The following is a 14,501-nucleotide window of genomic DNA, read 5'->3' as shown; positions in this document are numbered from 1 at the left end:
TCCAACAGCCAATTTGTTTTAGCAACTAATTACACAGAATTGTCTGATTCTTTTTCTTTAAAATGGACACAAGCCACTTTTTTTTTTTTACTCTCCCATGATTCTTGTGCTGTTTGTCAACTAAACTCCTACCTTCAGTGTAAACACTAAACAGATCCGAGTTGTTGCCTTGTTATGGCCTTTTGGGGACAAATATACCCTTTTTATTCCACTTGTCTGAAGTCTCCATGTTTACAGCTAGCACTGAAGAGCCAATCCATTGCTCACTGAAACCAGTGAGAATCTTTCCATTGACTTCAGTGGCTATCAGATCTGATGGCCCTATGTCTGATGTTCTCTAGGAGAATACTTTTTTCAAATGTTTGCACACAGGGTCAAAGCTGACACACACTGGAGAACCATTAGGAAAGTGCCTCAAGGTTGTATAGGCTTGCCTAGCAGCACCACGCACTTATGAAATAAATTATGGCAGTAGAAAGAAAGTGGGTATGCAAGTATACTGCTTTTAAAGGCACAACATATATCTAGCTCAACCACCTTGAGTTTTCCTTTCATGTCTGAATGAAAAATGAAAACTTTAGGACATGAATTGTCTGTTTCAGCAGCAGGTAAATTAGGACGCTGTATGGTAGTTTTAAAACAATTCCTTCCCATCCTACCTTTGTCTTTAGGACAGGCACCAGAACGGAGAGCAGACATCAGTCAGAAATATATGGAAGATAGCACTTACTGTTATGCTTGATACTGACTAATATATTTATTAGAACACAAGCCGCATCAACAGCAGTAATCTTCGTCCTAAGGCAAAAGGATAACTGCAGTCCACCAGGAAAACAGATATACTGAAAGCACAGTATTGGCCAGCACTTTAGAGTGTTGTACGATGTATCTTTCTCCTCTAACCTCAGGGCCACCTCTCCAAACGCCCTAGGAAAAAAACAACTGAACAAAAGTATAATCTCCGAGAGTCCTCATCTAAGCTTCTGTTTACCTACATGCATGATTCAGATGCTTGGAGTTCAGGCATGATTTGCATGTTCTGTGTTTTATATTTTTTTTAAAGGAATTAGACGAAGAAAAACATCTACATCCAAAGCCCTGAAAGGACGGAGTCTTTTTTAAGAATGGAAAAACACGCATTTTCCATCAGTTCTTTATTTATAATGTAGGCTGAAGCAATCATTACAATGTAGAAGGGAGACCCACAGTTACAGCAATTATTTATACCAGTTTAGAACAAAAAGCTGCACAAGGAGAGGTCAACTCTCAGTACAAACTAGCAACTAAACCACAATAATTTACCATTAGAAACTTTTTATTTTTTAGCTGTGACACTGCTTTTACAATATGCAAAAACACAAACAATAGAACTATCCAAAGTGTTTTGTCACATTCTTTCTACATTGAATTTGGCAACATTTTATATTACATTTACCGAGATTATACTTATGTTTAAGAACTAAACAAGTGAAAAGCTGTACTTCGGTACAGTTACATCCATTTATTTCAAAGGTTTAAATAACACTTAACTATTGAGATTATTTCCTAACAGTTTTTGTTTAAGCAAAAACCGCCTCAAAGCATCATTTGCACAATGCATCAGCTACTTTATCAAGATTGGTGGGCTCCACCCCAGGCACTACTGTTTGTTATATTCGGTAATAAGGAGCTTGTTTTTCAAAGAAAGGAAGGTTTCCTATGTTCTAAGAATCATGCCTTTTTGCTTTAAAGCCATAATATAAAAATGTTAAGCAACCACAGCAGTGTAAATATTATATAGAACAGAGTGACTATTCAGTTACAAGAAGGCTCACATCCAATGCAGTTATGTATTAAAGCATAAGAGGTTATGTAGGCAAGACAAAAGCCAACAGAAATCTGCAGTGTTTGGTGGAAACTAGCCCCTTACATTTTATTTGGTGTATTTTAACAGTCACAAACATACAAACCTGGTACCTATCTCACTTTTGGGGTTGATGAAGACAGGCAGGTTGTGCCCTTTTGGGCTGTTTGAACAGAACACTTGCGGCACTCCCAAGTTCTGCACATTTCTGTTGGCTTCAGGAGATGGGTACTGCAGTAATAACTTAATTTTACTTTAAGAAAAAAATCCATCTCATCTATAATTCTATCAATAACATTCCAAAAATACATTGCCTAGAATACAAAAAAGAGAACAGAGTGGTCAGTCTTGGAGAAGTGACATTAAATACAAATCTTTCTCCCACCCCCCTATTTTTCAGTATTTAGTAAAAGCCAATCAACTGCCATTTAAAAGACGGTAAGAAAAACAAGCCCCTGAATTGGAAAAGAAATATATTTGCAATTTACTAGATCTTAAGCTGGTGACTGCAGTCAAATCATTAAGTGTTTTCTCAAAATATTCGGGCTTTTCAGGGTGCCCAGCCTGCTGGGCTCAGTCACTAAAAGGCATTTTGATATATCGAAGAACTCCCTGCTATCATTTTTAAAACGTTTTCACATTTGTAACTGCCTTAAGCCTCTTGAACTTGTTTGTATTCGATGAAAGGATGAGCGGAATGGAAAGTGATGGAGGACCTCTAAGCCTACACAGTTCAGGTGGCATGCATGTGACTGAAAGTTGTTGCTGTGCAGTCTAGAAGAAATATGTGGAAAAAAACTAAAGTCTTTAAACACGCTACAGAAACAAACACCGCAATCCAATATGGCTTATTCGGATGCACTTACTGTGAAGCTACTAGCACTTAATCCTACTAGGCTACTCTTGTGCAACAGCATCTGCTATTTTGATGGCATTTCCCTCCCCCCCATTATCCCCCAATACTCTACCAGTTGCAGGTTTCTTTCTTGCATTATATTGCTTTTATCATCAACTGTTATTCCCGCTTTTCAAACAAAACAAACAAAATCATTATACTTAAATGAGTATCTATTCCTTACTGGTTCGTTTATACACAGAAGTATCATTTCTTTTAAATCTCACTATTACAAGGTGCTCTACAAAAGCCTGCAAAAAAGCCAAATGCAGTAAATCTCTTTGCCAGAGTTAACTACTTAACTTTTTTTTCCTCCTGCGTATTTAAAACTTTACAAAGAGTTATACAAAAGTTAAATGGGATTTGGCACCTTCAGAAAAAATTAAAAGGGGGTCTTAGATCCAAAATGTGCAGAAACAAAATCACTGATATTTACAAATTAAAACACTAGTGAAAATGTCTGTTACTATGCGTTTTCATCTCCTTTTCCCATTTATAGTACCTCAAAACTGTCTATTACTGAGTTTCCTACAAAATTGTTTGATTATAGATTGGAATGGATAGAGACAAATAAGGTTTCATCACAGTTCATTCTCACTGACTAGAACTCTGGCAGCAATCTCCTGTCTACAAAATACGAGGTGCCGAGCGATCGTTTGTGGTAGTTTTCTTCAGTTTGACACCACGGCGAATGGCGTTCAGCATGTCTTCACCTTGCAGGGCATCTCCAGGGCTCAGGTCTCCTGGGTCACACTTTGGCTGGCATGGGGGTGCAAGGGTGCTTGAGCTATCCCTTTCGCTTTCTTCTCCCTCACTTTCAGGGACTGCTTGTCTCTGCTCATCTGGGGTATTCAGCTTCTGGCTTGGTGGTGGAGGGTTGACAGATGCTTGTCCACTCCACAAGGAAGAGGGCATACTGGTGACTCCTTGCCCACCGTCGCCTGCTGATTCAGACTCAGGACTCTGCTCAGCACATTCTTCTGCCCCACCCAGGATGCCTGGCAGTCCCCCTAGTACATCTGGTACTGTTGGCGTTTTGACAGGAATTACTGGAGTTTTGATTGGAATAGGGCCCCCCCCTATGGTACCTCGTCTGACCGAAGGTTTGGTGGAAGGGGTCCGTCTGATGGTTGCTACACCGGGTGTAACTATTACAGGTCCAAGCGTTGTTGGCAGGCCTGCAGTGGAAGCAGGACGCTTGGCCTGAAACATTCTGCGGTAGGACTGGCTGATATCACTGTTTCTTGGAATGGTTGAGGATTTGTCAAATTCTTGTTGTTCCGTCTCCTGATCGGCACTCACGGAGAAATAATCATAATCTGAAACTGATGCCAAAGGATACTGTTAGAAACAAGCTGGAGCAAACAGCTGTATTAGGTTAGTGAGTCTAAAGTAAGTGTATAACAATACTAAGTTTGAAGTCAATACAGTAACTCCTCACTTAACATTGTAGTTATGTTCCTGAAAAAGGCAACTTTAAGCGAAACAAGGTTAAGTGAATCCAATTTCCCCATAAGAATTCATTTAAATGGGGGGTGGTGGTGGTTAGGTTCTAGGGAAATTTTTTTCACCAGACAAGAAGACTATATATATATAAATGGTGTGTGTGTGTGTGTGTATATATATATATACACACACACACACACACACACACGCACAGTATAAGTTTTAAACATACAGTTTAATACTGGTACACAGCAATGATGATTGTGAAGCTTGGTTGAGGTGGTGAGGTCAGAGGGTGGGATATTTCCCAGGGAACGTCTTACTGCTAAATGATGAACTAGCAATTGGTTGAGCCTCAAGGGTTAACTCATTGTTGTTAATGTAGCCTCACAATCTACAAGGCAGCACGAATGGAGGGAGGGGAGACAGCATGGCAGACAGAGACCCACACCGTGTGTGTGTGAGAGAGAGAGAGATGCACATTGCCCCTTTAAGTATGCTGACCCCACTCTTAAGTACACTGCCTTGTTAAGTAGATCAACAAGCTGAAATGGGCCAGGAAGTTCCCTCCCTCCTGAGCCCTGTCGTGTGTCCCCCCTGCTCTACGGAAGATGGGGTAAGCGGGGTGCAGGAGCAGGGGGGAGGGGGGCACCCTGACATTAGCCCCCCTCCCTCCCCACACAGCAAGCAGGAGGCTCTGAAGAGCAGCTCCAAGGCAGAGAGCAGGGGCAGCACATGGCAGTGGGGGGAGAGACAGCTGAACTGCCAGCAATTGATAGCCTGCTGGGCAGCTGCCGCACAGGGAACTTAGGGGAGCAGGGAGCTGATAGGGGGGCTGCCAGTCCACACTGGTTCCAAGCCCGCACCAGCTAGCTGCAACGGGCTGCTCTTCCAGCAAGCAATGGACAAAGCAGGCGGCTGCCAAACGATGTTATAAGGGAGCATTGCACAACTTTAAACGAGCATGTTCCCTAATTGATCAGCAATGTAACAACGAAACAACGTTAACCCGGACGACTAAGTGAGGAGTTACTGTATCTATTAATATTTGCAGAAGACACTTTACCGGCATGTGCACGCACCCAAAAGGTGAACAAGCCTAAGATACCATGGCCACAACTTTCAAACCTAGGTGTCTAAAGTTAAGCACCTAAGTGGCCTGATTTTAGAGGGGATAAGCACCTACATCTCTCACTGAAGTTAATGAGAATTATGGGTGCTTAGCACCTCTGAAAAAATCAGATAACTTATTCAGGTGTCTAAAAAATTTGGGTGCCAACCATAGAGAACCCAAGTTTTAAAACCACTCACTACTCTGTCCTGTTAGCCACGTCCCAATATTTTTAATTCATCAGTGATGATGGAAGTGCAGTCCTGATCTAAAAGGCCATTCTAAAAATTGCATTGTGGAGGTGCACATCTGCTGTGTCTCAATGATTTCTCCATCAGATACGTTCGACTTAGGAGTAAAAATATTTTCTAATGGCCAGCCCTTCAAACTCAGCCTAAGCTCTGAGTATTAAGTCTCCTTCTCACAGACTAGAAGTTAGAGGTTATGGCAAATTAGGCCTTCAGTTATAACTATCCAACCCTTATAACCTTTAATGGGCTTGCATAGGTGTAACGGATTCAAAATTAGTAAACAATTTTAGTGGTGCACAAAGAATAAATCCGGCTCACTCCCTCTTGGCTGGGTTGCCTCTTCTGAAGCTGAATTAAAAATAAATCGTGAATGCAATTTGTCACGTATCCCCAAATAAACTTTCAGAAAATCTATTTTTCAGTTAAAGTTACTACAATTTCCACCTATGTTCAAAAAAGCTCACAGAATGAACTAGTCAGCTACTGAGCAAAGTTCATGGATTTGCCATTGGACAATACAGGACCACCCAAAAGGCTACACAGTCAGTGAGACAAATCCATTAGCAGTGAGAAGTCAGGGGCTGTGATGGCCTTTGTTTTGAATGGTCAAGAAGTGCAGCAGCTTAGATCCGTATACCTTGTGACGGGATAGTGTCCTCCGAACAGCATGGTGTGGTGGTTTGAGTGCTGTAGCCACTGGAGCATTGCAAGGAATCTCTGCTGCTTCTCTGGGTGTCCAGCTGCAGACCTCTCGTCAGAGCCAGAGCTAGCTCCTCGCATGCTTCTATCTCCTCTCCCTGCTAGTTACACACAGGAAAGCAGCTCGTTAGATTTATGTATGATTCCGCTGGGGCATTACTTCCGAGACCACACCAAGTTTGGTCCTGTCACTGTTGTATCCTTTCCCACCTCAACCTGAATCACCACCACAACCCAACAGGATTATTTCTAAATATTCACTATTAAAAAAAGAAAAAGAAAAGGAGAGAGAAATAGGTGTTTCTTCTTACATCATAGTTCCAAAGTGCCAACATACTGAACTGTGTATCCTCCATAGTTGCATATTTATGAATGCCGAAGACTATGCCCATGCCTTAACCATTTTGTCTTTATAAAAAGAGTTATGACCACAGAAATCATTAAACTAAAATGTTTGCAAGAGCTAACAAATACATGCCCTGTGCACAGAGCTCCATAGTAAAAATTAGAGCATCACCCTTGTGGTAGCTGACACAGTCATACTCCGAGGTCTCTGGGCCTCCTCAGTGGGCACAGATGGTCCACTTGGGGCTCCTCCATTAGGGTCTGGTTCACGTTTATCTTTGCGGCGTTGCAATGTGTTCACCATAGGCTGATCATATGGACCTGGTTTAGCCCAATCCTAGGAAAACGTTTCCATTAGTAAACATATGGTCTATGCAGAAATACAACCATTCCTATTATAGAACAATACCAACATAGCAGCAGACTAGGTATCAAATGTAGGTGCAATACTGAAAAAAGTGAAATAAAATACTTAATTCTCAGGATATATATGAAGAAGTTCATGATATAAACCCATCTCTTCTAATCCTCCTTTAAACAAGGTACCTAAAATACCTTAATTCTCTCCAGGTAAAACTCAGTTGCATTTAAAACCTAAATTTTCAGAAACACAGAGGCAAAATTTATGTCATTACCACAAATGAGCAATTGCAATGCATGTGCAAATGGCCAGCTAGCCATCTAAAAATTCATATGCATGGGCAATAGCAGAAAGTGCACACATCACATTATGGTTGCAGTGTTCTGAAAATTTGGTCTTCAACAGATCTAAATACCACATTAAAAGTGTGCATTTATTCTGAGTGTTTTCTTTTAAAGCTATTTATTAGCTGAAATCTAGGTTTTAGTTAGAGCTATATTGAGGAGGGCTAACTTCACTTTGCATACTGATGATGCTGAATCCCTGAAGAAGGCAACTTTTCAAGCTATTGGGAATATATGCACTTATGGCTCTCTTAAGCAGTGAAAATTCTGAGGGTACATAGAAATTATAGAGCATGCACCAGGAAAGGTGTTAAGCAGAGAAATTTGGTGGGACTACAAATTCACTGATGACCAGAATCAGAGGTGCTGCTTACCAAATGATAATGCTCAACTGATTGTAAAGAGGTCTTCTCTAATCTGTACATGAAGTCCTTTCTCCCCTTTCCATAAGTGAACTGCCAGAACCTGAAGACTACACGGCCCATTTCTGGTAGCAGCCTGGCTGCTAATCAGCCTCTTCTCTACCCTCTTGAAGTCAATGGAGGACTCATGGAAGATACCCAAGCCCAGAGGTGGTCATTACCATCCTCCATAAAGGGCTTTCGGAGAGAGGTAGAGCTACAGACTCCAAGTTTCAGAGGGTGGGGTAGAACTGGAAGCCTATATGTAGCATTCTACAGCTGCAATAAGTATCCCAAGTCTGGATTTAATTTATAAAAAGTCCCATTTAAAAAAGCTGCAATCTTGTAACAAAAATCCATAGCCAGCCAAGAACTTCACAGCTGTCTGTATGATGCACACCATGGCTACTTGGAGCTTCAAGGGGACAGAACTCAGATTGTCCTGGTCCAAAAACACAGGCCCATTCCTCCTGTTTGAGCTAAATGAGAATCTCTGAAAGCTCTGGGCACTATTGGGCCTATGACACAATGAAACAGTTCTGATTCCATCCACTAAAAGACAGGGGTATTCTCTAGTAGTTCTTTACAATAGCTAAATGCAACATATGTACATTGTTAATCAATTTAAAAAACATCTACTCAGTGAACTAGATGCCAACCCTACATTTGCCTCTTCAGGCATAAGTTCGGTGGGGTGCTAAGCAACTTGTGGAAGTCTTACCACCTGTTGAACAGAGCCTAGAGTGCCCACAAAGGAACAACCCCCCCATCCCCCTTTCTAAGGCCAACCCTATTTTTAAAGGCAAGTATTTTACAAACCTTACACTATTCATGGTCATGCAGAAATATTGGTTTAGTTCTTTGTACCTTTATAATCGGATTGTGGTAAATATTCAGCATTTAAACTCCACTTTAGAATGGTACTAAACAGAGCAGATCAACTGGTAATTAAGTGGGATTTGAAAGGCAAGGACCGCAGTGAGTATCGAAATGCATGGAGAGGAGAGCATTGCTGCAACAAAAGAAACACAAACCTTCCAGCTAGGGATCTTAGATGATGATAACATGCTTGGCCCAATGGTGTAATAATGACCGCGTTCTGGAAGGAGGGTTGAGGAAGCCCGAGTCCATGCGCGGGAGACAGGCGGGAAATGAGGGAAAGGACCTGCACCAACTGAAGCTAGGTATGGGTCACTTGATAAACTACAGTGATAAAACCCATTAGACAACTGGAAACAAAAAAAACAAACAAACAAAAAATAAATTAATATAAACAAGATGAGTATGGAAATATACGGTGACTGATATGCTCTGGGCAGAAAGTCTCTTAATTTTAAAGCAAAAAAATTGAGAACTGCTACAAATTAACAGCTAATTAAAAAAAGGATCTAATGTTTGCTCTTGAAGTGTGCCTGCTTGAAAATTGTTATTTGAATTAACAAATTTCAGAGGACAATCCAGAAATCATTTTTTTTTGGACTAAGCAGCTTTGCCTGGTCTCCCCTGGAGAAGGTATTTTGAAAAAAAAGAGACCCAACAATTTACTGATGATGCAGCTCTGGATATGGAAACTAAACATTTCCAAAGCTGAAAATGTTCATGTCAGCTTTATCATATGCAATAAAACAGAGAGGGGAAAGTGTGCAGCCTCTGAAAATGATATGTACCAGCAGCATAATGACAAGGGAGGGAAGGAAAAATGGCTGGATGAGAATGGATACTGACATCACTGGCTCCCCTAAATTTAGGGTTTATCCAAAATTTATTCTAGCATGGTGGGTTTTTTTTTTTTGCATACCTGGGTTTCTCAGAGATTAATGCATAATACAATAATTTGGAGAAAACACATGGACAGTGAAACCTGAACAAGAGGCCACTCATATTAGGCAACTACTCTCTGCAGACAACTTCCCACAGTGCCCCCAAGCAGAGAGTGCAGTATGGCTGCACCTGTGTTACAAAAACTCTTAAGCCACCAATTTGTAGGTCCCCAGACTGGTAGTTTAGACAAGTTTCACTGTAGTTTACTCATGTATTCATTCGTTGAGGGAGTGTATAACAGTTCTTTTTCTCATCTTCACAGGGAAGGGTCTTAGCTCCGTGTCCCATGCATGCTGTTATTCAATGGCTGGGCTTGGCTAATGAGCCAAAAGATTTGTATGTCTGAGATGAAATTTTTCACCTTATCTGTGGAGGCCCAAGCCCCCATGGTGGAGCCTGAGCTGACTGAGGTGGGGGAACTGCACTCGCTCACTGACTGGCAGGTTTCAGAAGCTTCTGAAGAGGCAGAGCTGGACGAATTCTGCAGCGTGAACAGCACCACAACGCAAGGAAAGGAAAAAACAAGCCACCAACAAAGGAAAACAAAGAGCACGCACAAACAGACGGACAAACACAGAAGAAGGGGAAGGATGAGAAAAGCAGAGGGTTAGGGGTTAAAATCAATCATTAAATACTGCTCAAAGCCATCACTAGTGATCAGTAACTGTACAGAAGAAACTAATTCCTTAATGCAAGGACAGATGGACCTCTTGGTTCTCTCACCCCCACTGCTTTCTGTGCCACTGCACCTCCAGGGCCAGATGCCCTCAGGTGCTGAGGGCCCTCCTATATAGTCAGTGGAAATTGAGGGAACTCAGCTTATGGGCCCTATATGCATTTAACTATTTCATATCAAAGGCAGATTATATCATGAGCTCAGTTTCCTACTGGAAGCTGTCTAGACTCAACATGTGCCTGCAAAATGGCAAACACCCCTTGTGCAAACAACTTCTGTTTTTTGCAGATGCAAATGTGCGTATGCAAAGCTTGATTGCGTTTGGACATTAGAGAACAGCATACAGTCTGACTTTCCCTCTTTGGAACCCTTCCCTGTGAGACCAGGTTGACTATGAAATCCCCTCACAATTATGAACATACCTATTGGGTGAGCTTAAAGTTCAATTCACCCCTTTAACTATTTCATCACGGTCAATATTTTGTTAAAGCCTGGAATGACCGTGGTTACCCTTCAATGAATGCACTCGCTACAAATCTAAAAATCACCTCTTGTATGAAAGAGATTAAAGCTAACACAACACTAACATAGCAATCTAAACAGTGCTTTGCACAGCCAACAAATGCCATTTTTCAGGGTTATATTTTGTTCTACGTAGCCTGCTACCTTGTCTGTTAGATGACGACTCTTGGTGTCAGGGATTGTTCTTCAATAACCTTTCTTGGTTAGTATGGCTTAGGGGCATTCCATCGAATATATACAGTATTTTGGGCCATTGTACCATGTTTTTAGATTAGATGGCACTTTCCAGCTTTCGACCTATACAAGAGCCATATCCATTTCAATCTGTCGGCATCCTCATTTTGCTATATTTTCAATTCATGTACTGTGTTGCTTCTTAAAAACAAACAAAAAACTTTTCTCACCATACCAAGGAAGACAAAATCTTACTGACGGGCCTGATCCAGAGCCTACTGAAACCAGTGGGAGTCTTTCCACTGACTTCAGCTGGGTCAGGCTGACAGTAACTTGAGATCACTCCCTTGGATTTTTTCCACGGGCAGCAGAAAGTCTCTGCAGTGACTTCTGATGGTCTGTGGTCAATAACACAACCCAACTGGATTTTTTTAAAGCTGAAGAAACTCAGGACAAGCTAATACTTGATGGTGGCTCACAGAGATTTATAGTTCCTGGGGGACCCCTACTAAATCTCACACGTGGTCCGTTGGGTGACTGGGTCAATTCTGAAATGAAGTGACAACAAACTGATATTTTATAAATCATTAACAAAGGAAGAGCTCCTGACATGACCAAAATGATGCTTGGTCCAGTCAGTTAATGTCTTCCAAGCCCGTTTCTTAACCAAGGAAAGCTAGTTTATCCACACACCAGAACTTTCTGCTAGCCAATGAATGTAGTACTTTATTGAATGCTTTCTGAATAGCTAGGTATCAAAGGATATCCTGTATTTTAGCCTGTATGATCTTTTAGACAGAGGCTGCATCTTCATCTGTAATTGGGAAGCACTCAACACACTTGGGGAGCTATAGTCATAATAATTTCTGCAGACTGCCATATAAATAACTGATGAACTCCAACAATTAGTTAAGCATAACAGACCTCCAGGCCCTTGTACCCAGGTGTTCCTACTAGTTTACCTAACACATGTAGTAAAGGTTCCTGATCCATATATTTTAAGTTGGTATTAAAAACAAACACACACTGACTGTCAGTGAAACTGTTACTAATTTCAGTCAGGTTTTTTTTTTTTTTTTTTAAAAAAAAAAGGATTTGTAGAGTTATCTGCACTTCATAATTTATGTAGAAAGAAGGATTTTTTTCCAGAAATATTTCCACTCTGAACTATACTAACTTCTTCCTTACTATCTGGGATCTCCTCATCAGCGGATTCCCATCAGCTTCCTGATTTGTACATGCAAAAGCAAGTTAAAACAAACCTGCCACATATTTCTGACCTAGTTTCCCTTTTTAGAGATTACCCATTTTCCTTTGTCATCTCTAGAAAGATATTTTAAGAATCCTTTATTGTTAGTCAAACTGTCTTCTGCAATTTGAGATCAGAATTTATTTTGCTCTAGTTGTCCTTTCAACTTGCTTTGTCTGCTTCTTTATTTACTTTTCTAATACCATTACCTAGTTTTCATCCTCACTGGGTTGTTTTAAAAGCTTTTTTGATTTTTTGTGACTTGTGCCTTTACAATGGCTTTTGCTGTCCTTTTGTCATGATTAGATTTAAACTAGAATTAATTCCATGTGCAGTCTCTCCAACTGTGTAATTACTGTCCACTTTCCTACAGTACATTTCTTACATTATTATAAACAAGGCATTTTCATGTTCACTCAAAATCAAAAGACATCATTTTATTATTACCCTGATAAGTCAAATATAATTATTAGGGCTGTCAAGAGATTAAACCACAATCACGATTAATTATGTGATGAAACAACAACAGAATACCATTTATTTTAGATCTTTTTGGATGTTTTCTACATTTTCAAATATATTGATTTCAAGTACAACACAGAATACAAAGTATACAGTGCTCACTTTATATTTATTTTTATTACAAATATTGGCACTGTAAAAAACAACAACAAAAATTATTTTTCAATTCACCTCATACAAGTACTGTAGTACAATCTCTTTACCATGAAAGTTGAACTTACAAATGTAGAATTATGTGCAAAAAAAAATCTGCATTCAAAAATAAAACAATATAAATCTTTAGAGCCTACAAGTTCACTCAGTCCTACTTCTTGGTCAGCCAATTACTCAGACAAACAAGGTTGGTTACAATTTGCAGGAGATAATGCTGCCTGCTTTTTGTTTACCCCGTCACCTGAACGTGAGAACAGGCATTCGCATGACACTGTTGTAGCTGGCATTGGAAGATATTTACGTGCCAGATGCACTAAAGATTCGTATGTCCCGTCATGCTGCAAACACCATTCCAGAGGACATGCGTCCAGGCTGATGACTGGTTCTGCTTGATAATGATCCAAAACAGAGCGGACTGACGCATGTTCATTTTCATCATCTGAGTCAGATGCCATCAGCAGAAGGTTGATTTTCTTTTTTGGTGGTTTGGGTTCTGTAGTTTCCGAATCAGAGCGTTGCTCTTTTAAGACTTCTAAAAGCATGCTCCACACCTCGTCCCTCAGATTTTGGACGGCACTTCAGATTCTTAATCCTTGGGTCGAGTGCCATAGCTGTATTTAGAAATCTCACATTGATATCTTCGCGTTTTGTCAAATCCTCTGTGAAAGTGTACTTAAAACCAGCCTGTGCTGGGTCATCATCTGAGACTGCTATGCCATGAAATATATGGCAGAATGCGGGTAAAACAGAGCAGGAGACACACAATTCTCACCCCAAGAAGTAGAGTCACAAATTTAATTGATGGATTATTTTTTTTTAACAAGCATCATCAGCATGGAAGCATGTCCTCTGGAACGGTGGCCGAAGCATGAAGGGGCATACGAATGTTTAGCATATCTGGCATGTAAATAACGCCGGCTTTCAGGTGACATTGTAAATAAGAAGCAGACAGCAGTATCACCTGTCAATGTAAACAAACTTGTTTATCTTTGCGATTGGCTGAACAAGAAGCAAGACTGAGTGGACTTGTAGGCGCTAAAGTTTTACACTGTTTTGTTTTTGAGTGCAGTTATGTAACCAAAAAAAAAAATCTGCATTTGTAAGTTACACTTTCATGATAAAGAGATTGCCCTACGGTACTGGTATTAGGTGAACTGAAAAATACTATTTCTTTTGTCTATAACTTTTAGAGTGCAAATATTTGTAATAAAAATAATAATATAAAGTGAGCACTATACACTTTGTATTCTGTGTTGTAATTGAAATCAATATTGAAAATGTAGAAAAACATCCAAAAATATGTAATAAATTTCAATTGGTATTCTATTGTTATAAGTGCAATTAATCATGATTACTTCTTTTAATCGTGATTCATTTTTTTTAAATCGCATGCGTTAATTGTGATTAATTGACAACCCTAATAATTACCACATCAGTTGACCCTAGATGCTCCCAAACCTGGGCCTCTCTATTGTACTAGGCTATGGTTAGCTTCAATAGGACCTCTGCCATGTAAAGTGTGCCCCCAAAGAGATGTTACGTGCTGTCTCTACCAGCATATTCCCCTCCTTAGTTTTATGGAGTTCCCTCAAAACAAGACTTAGGCAATTCCAACCCCACTTGATATAAGTCTGGCCTTTTAAATAACTATCAACTACAAAAGACCAACCTGATCTGTGTTCTTTAAT

General features: G+C 40.3%; 1 protein-coding gene across 16 annotated transcripts in view; it reads right to left on the bottom strand.

Moving 5' to 3' along the window:
* Positions 1 to 1,139: 1,139 nt before the first annotated feature.
* Positions 1,140 to 14,501, bottom strand: part of MTSS1 (MTSS I-BAR domain containing 1) — a 175,480-nt gene continuing 162,118 nt past the window's right edge. For 4 of the 16 annotated variants that reach the window (XM_073330170.2, XM_073330171.2, XM_073330173.2 and 1 more), the window contains 5 exons: positions 9,879 to 9,998; positions 8,731 to 8,925; positions 6,763 to 6,927; positions 6,184 to 6,346; positions 1,140 to 4,063 (listed from right to left, as the gene is read on the bottom strand). In XM_073330170.2, the coding sequence (XP_073186271.1) occupies positions 3,366 to 4,063; positions 6,184 to 6,346; positions 6,763 to 6,927; positions 8,731 to 8,925; positions 9,879 to 9,998 (1,341 nt within the window). In that variant the 3' untranslated portion in view covers positions 1,140 to 3,365. The remainder of the gene's footprint in view (positions 4,064 to 6,183; positions 6,347 to 6,762; positions 6,928 to 8,730; positions 8,926 to 9,878; positions 9,999 to 14,501) is intronic. The other 12 variants (XM_073330180.2, XM_073330179.2, XM_073330181.2 and 9 more) reach the window with 5 other exon arrangements.

Source organism: Lepidochelys kempii, chromosome 2, assembly GCF_965140285.1.
Source record: "Lepidochelys kempii isolate rLepKem1 chromosome 2, rLepKem1.hap1, whole genome shotgun sequence".
Classification (NCBI taxonomy): domain Eukaryota; kingdom Metazoa; phylum Chordata; order Testudines; family Cheloniidae; genus Lepidochelys; species Lepidochelys kempii.
Note: the sequence above shows the minus strand (reverse complement) of the source record. Positions and strands in the feature narration are given on the sequence as shown.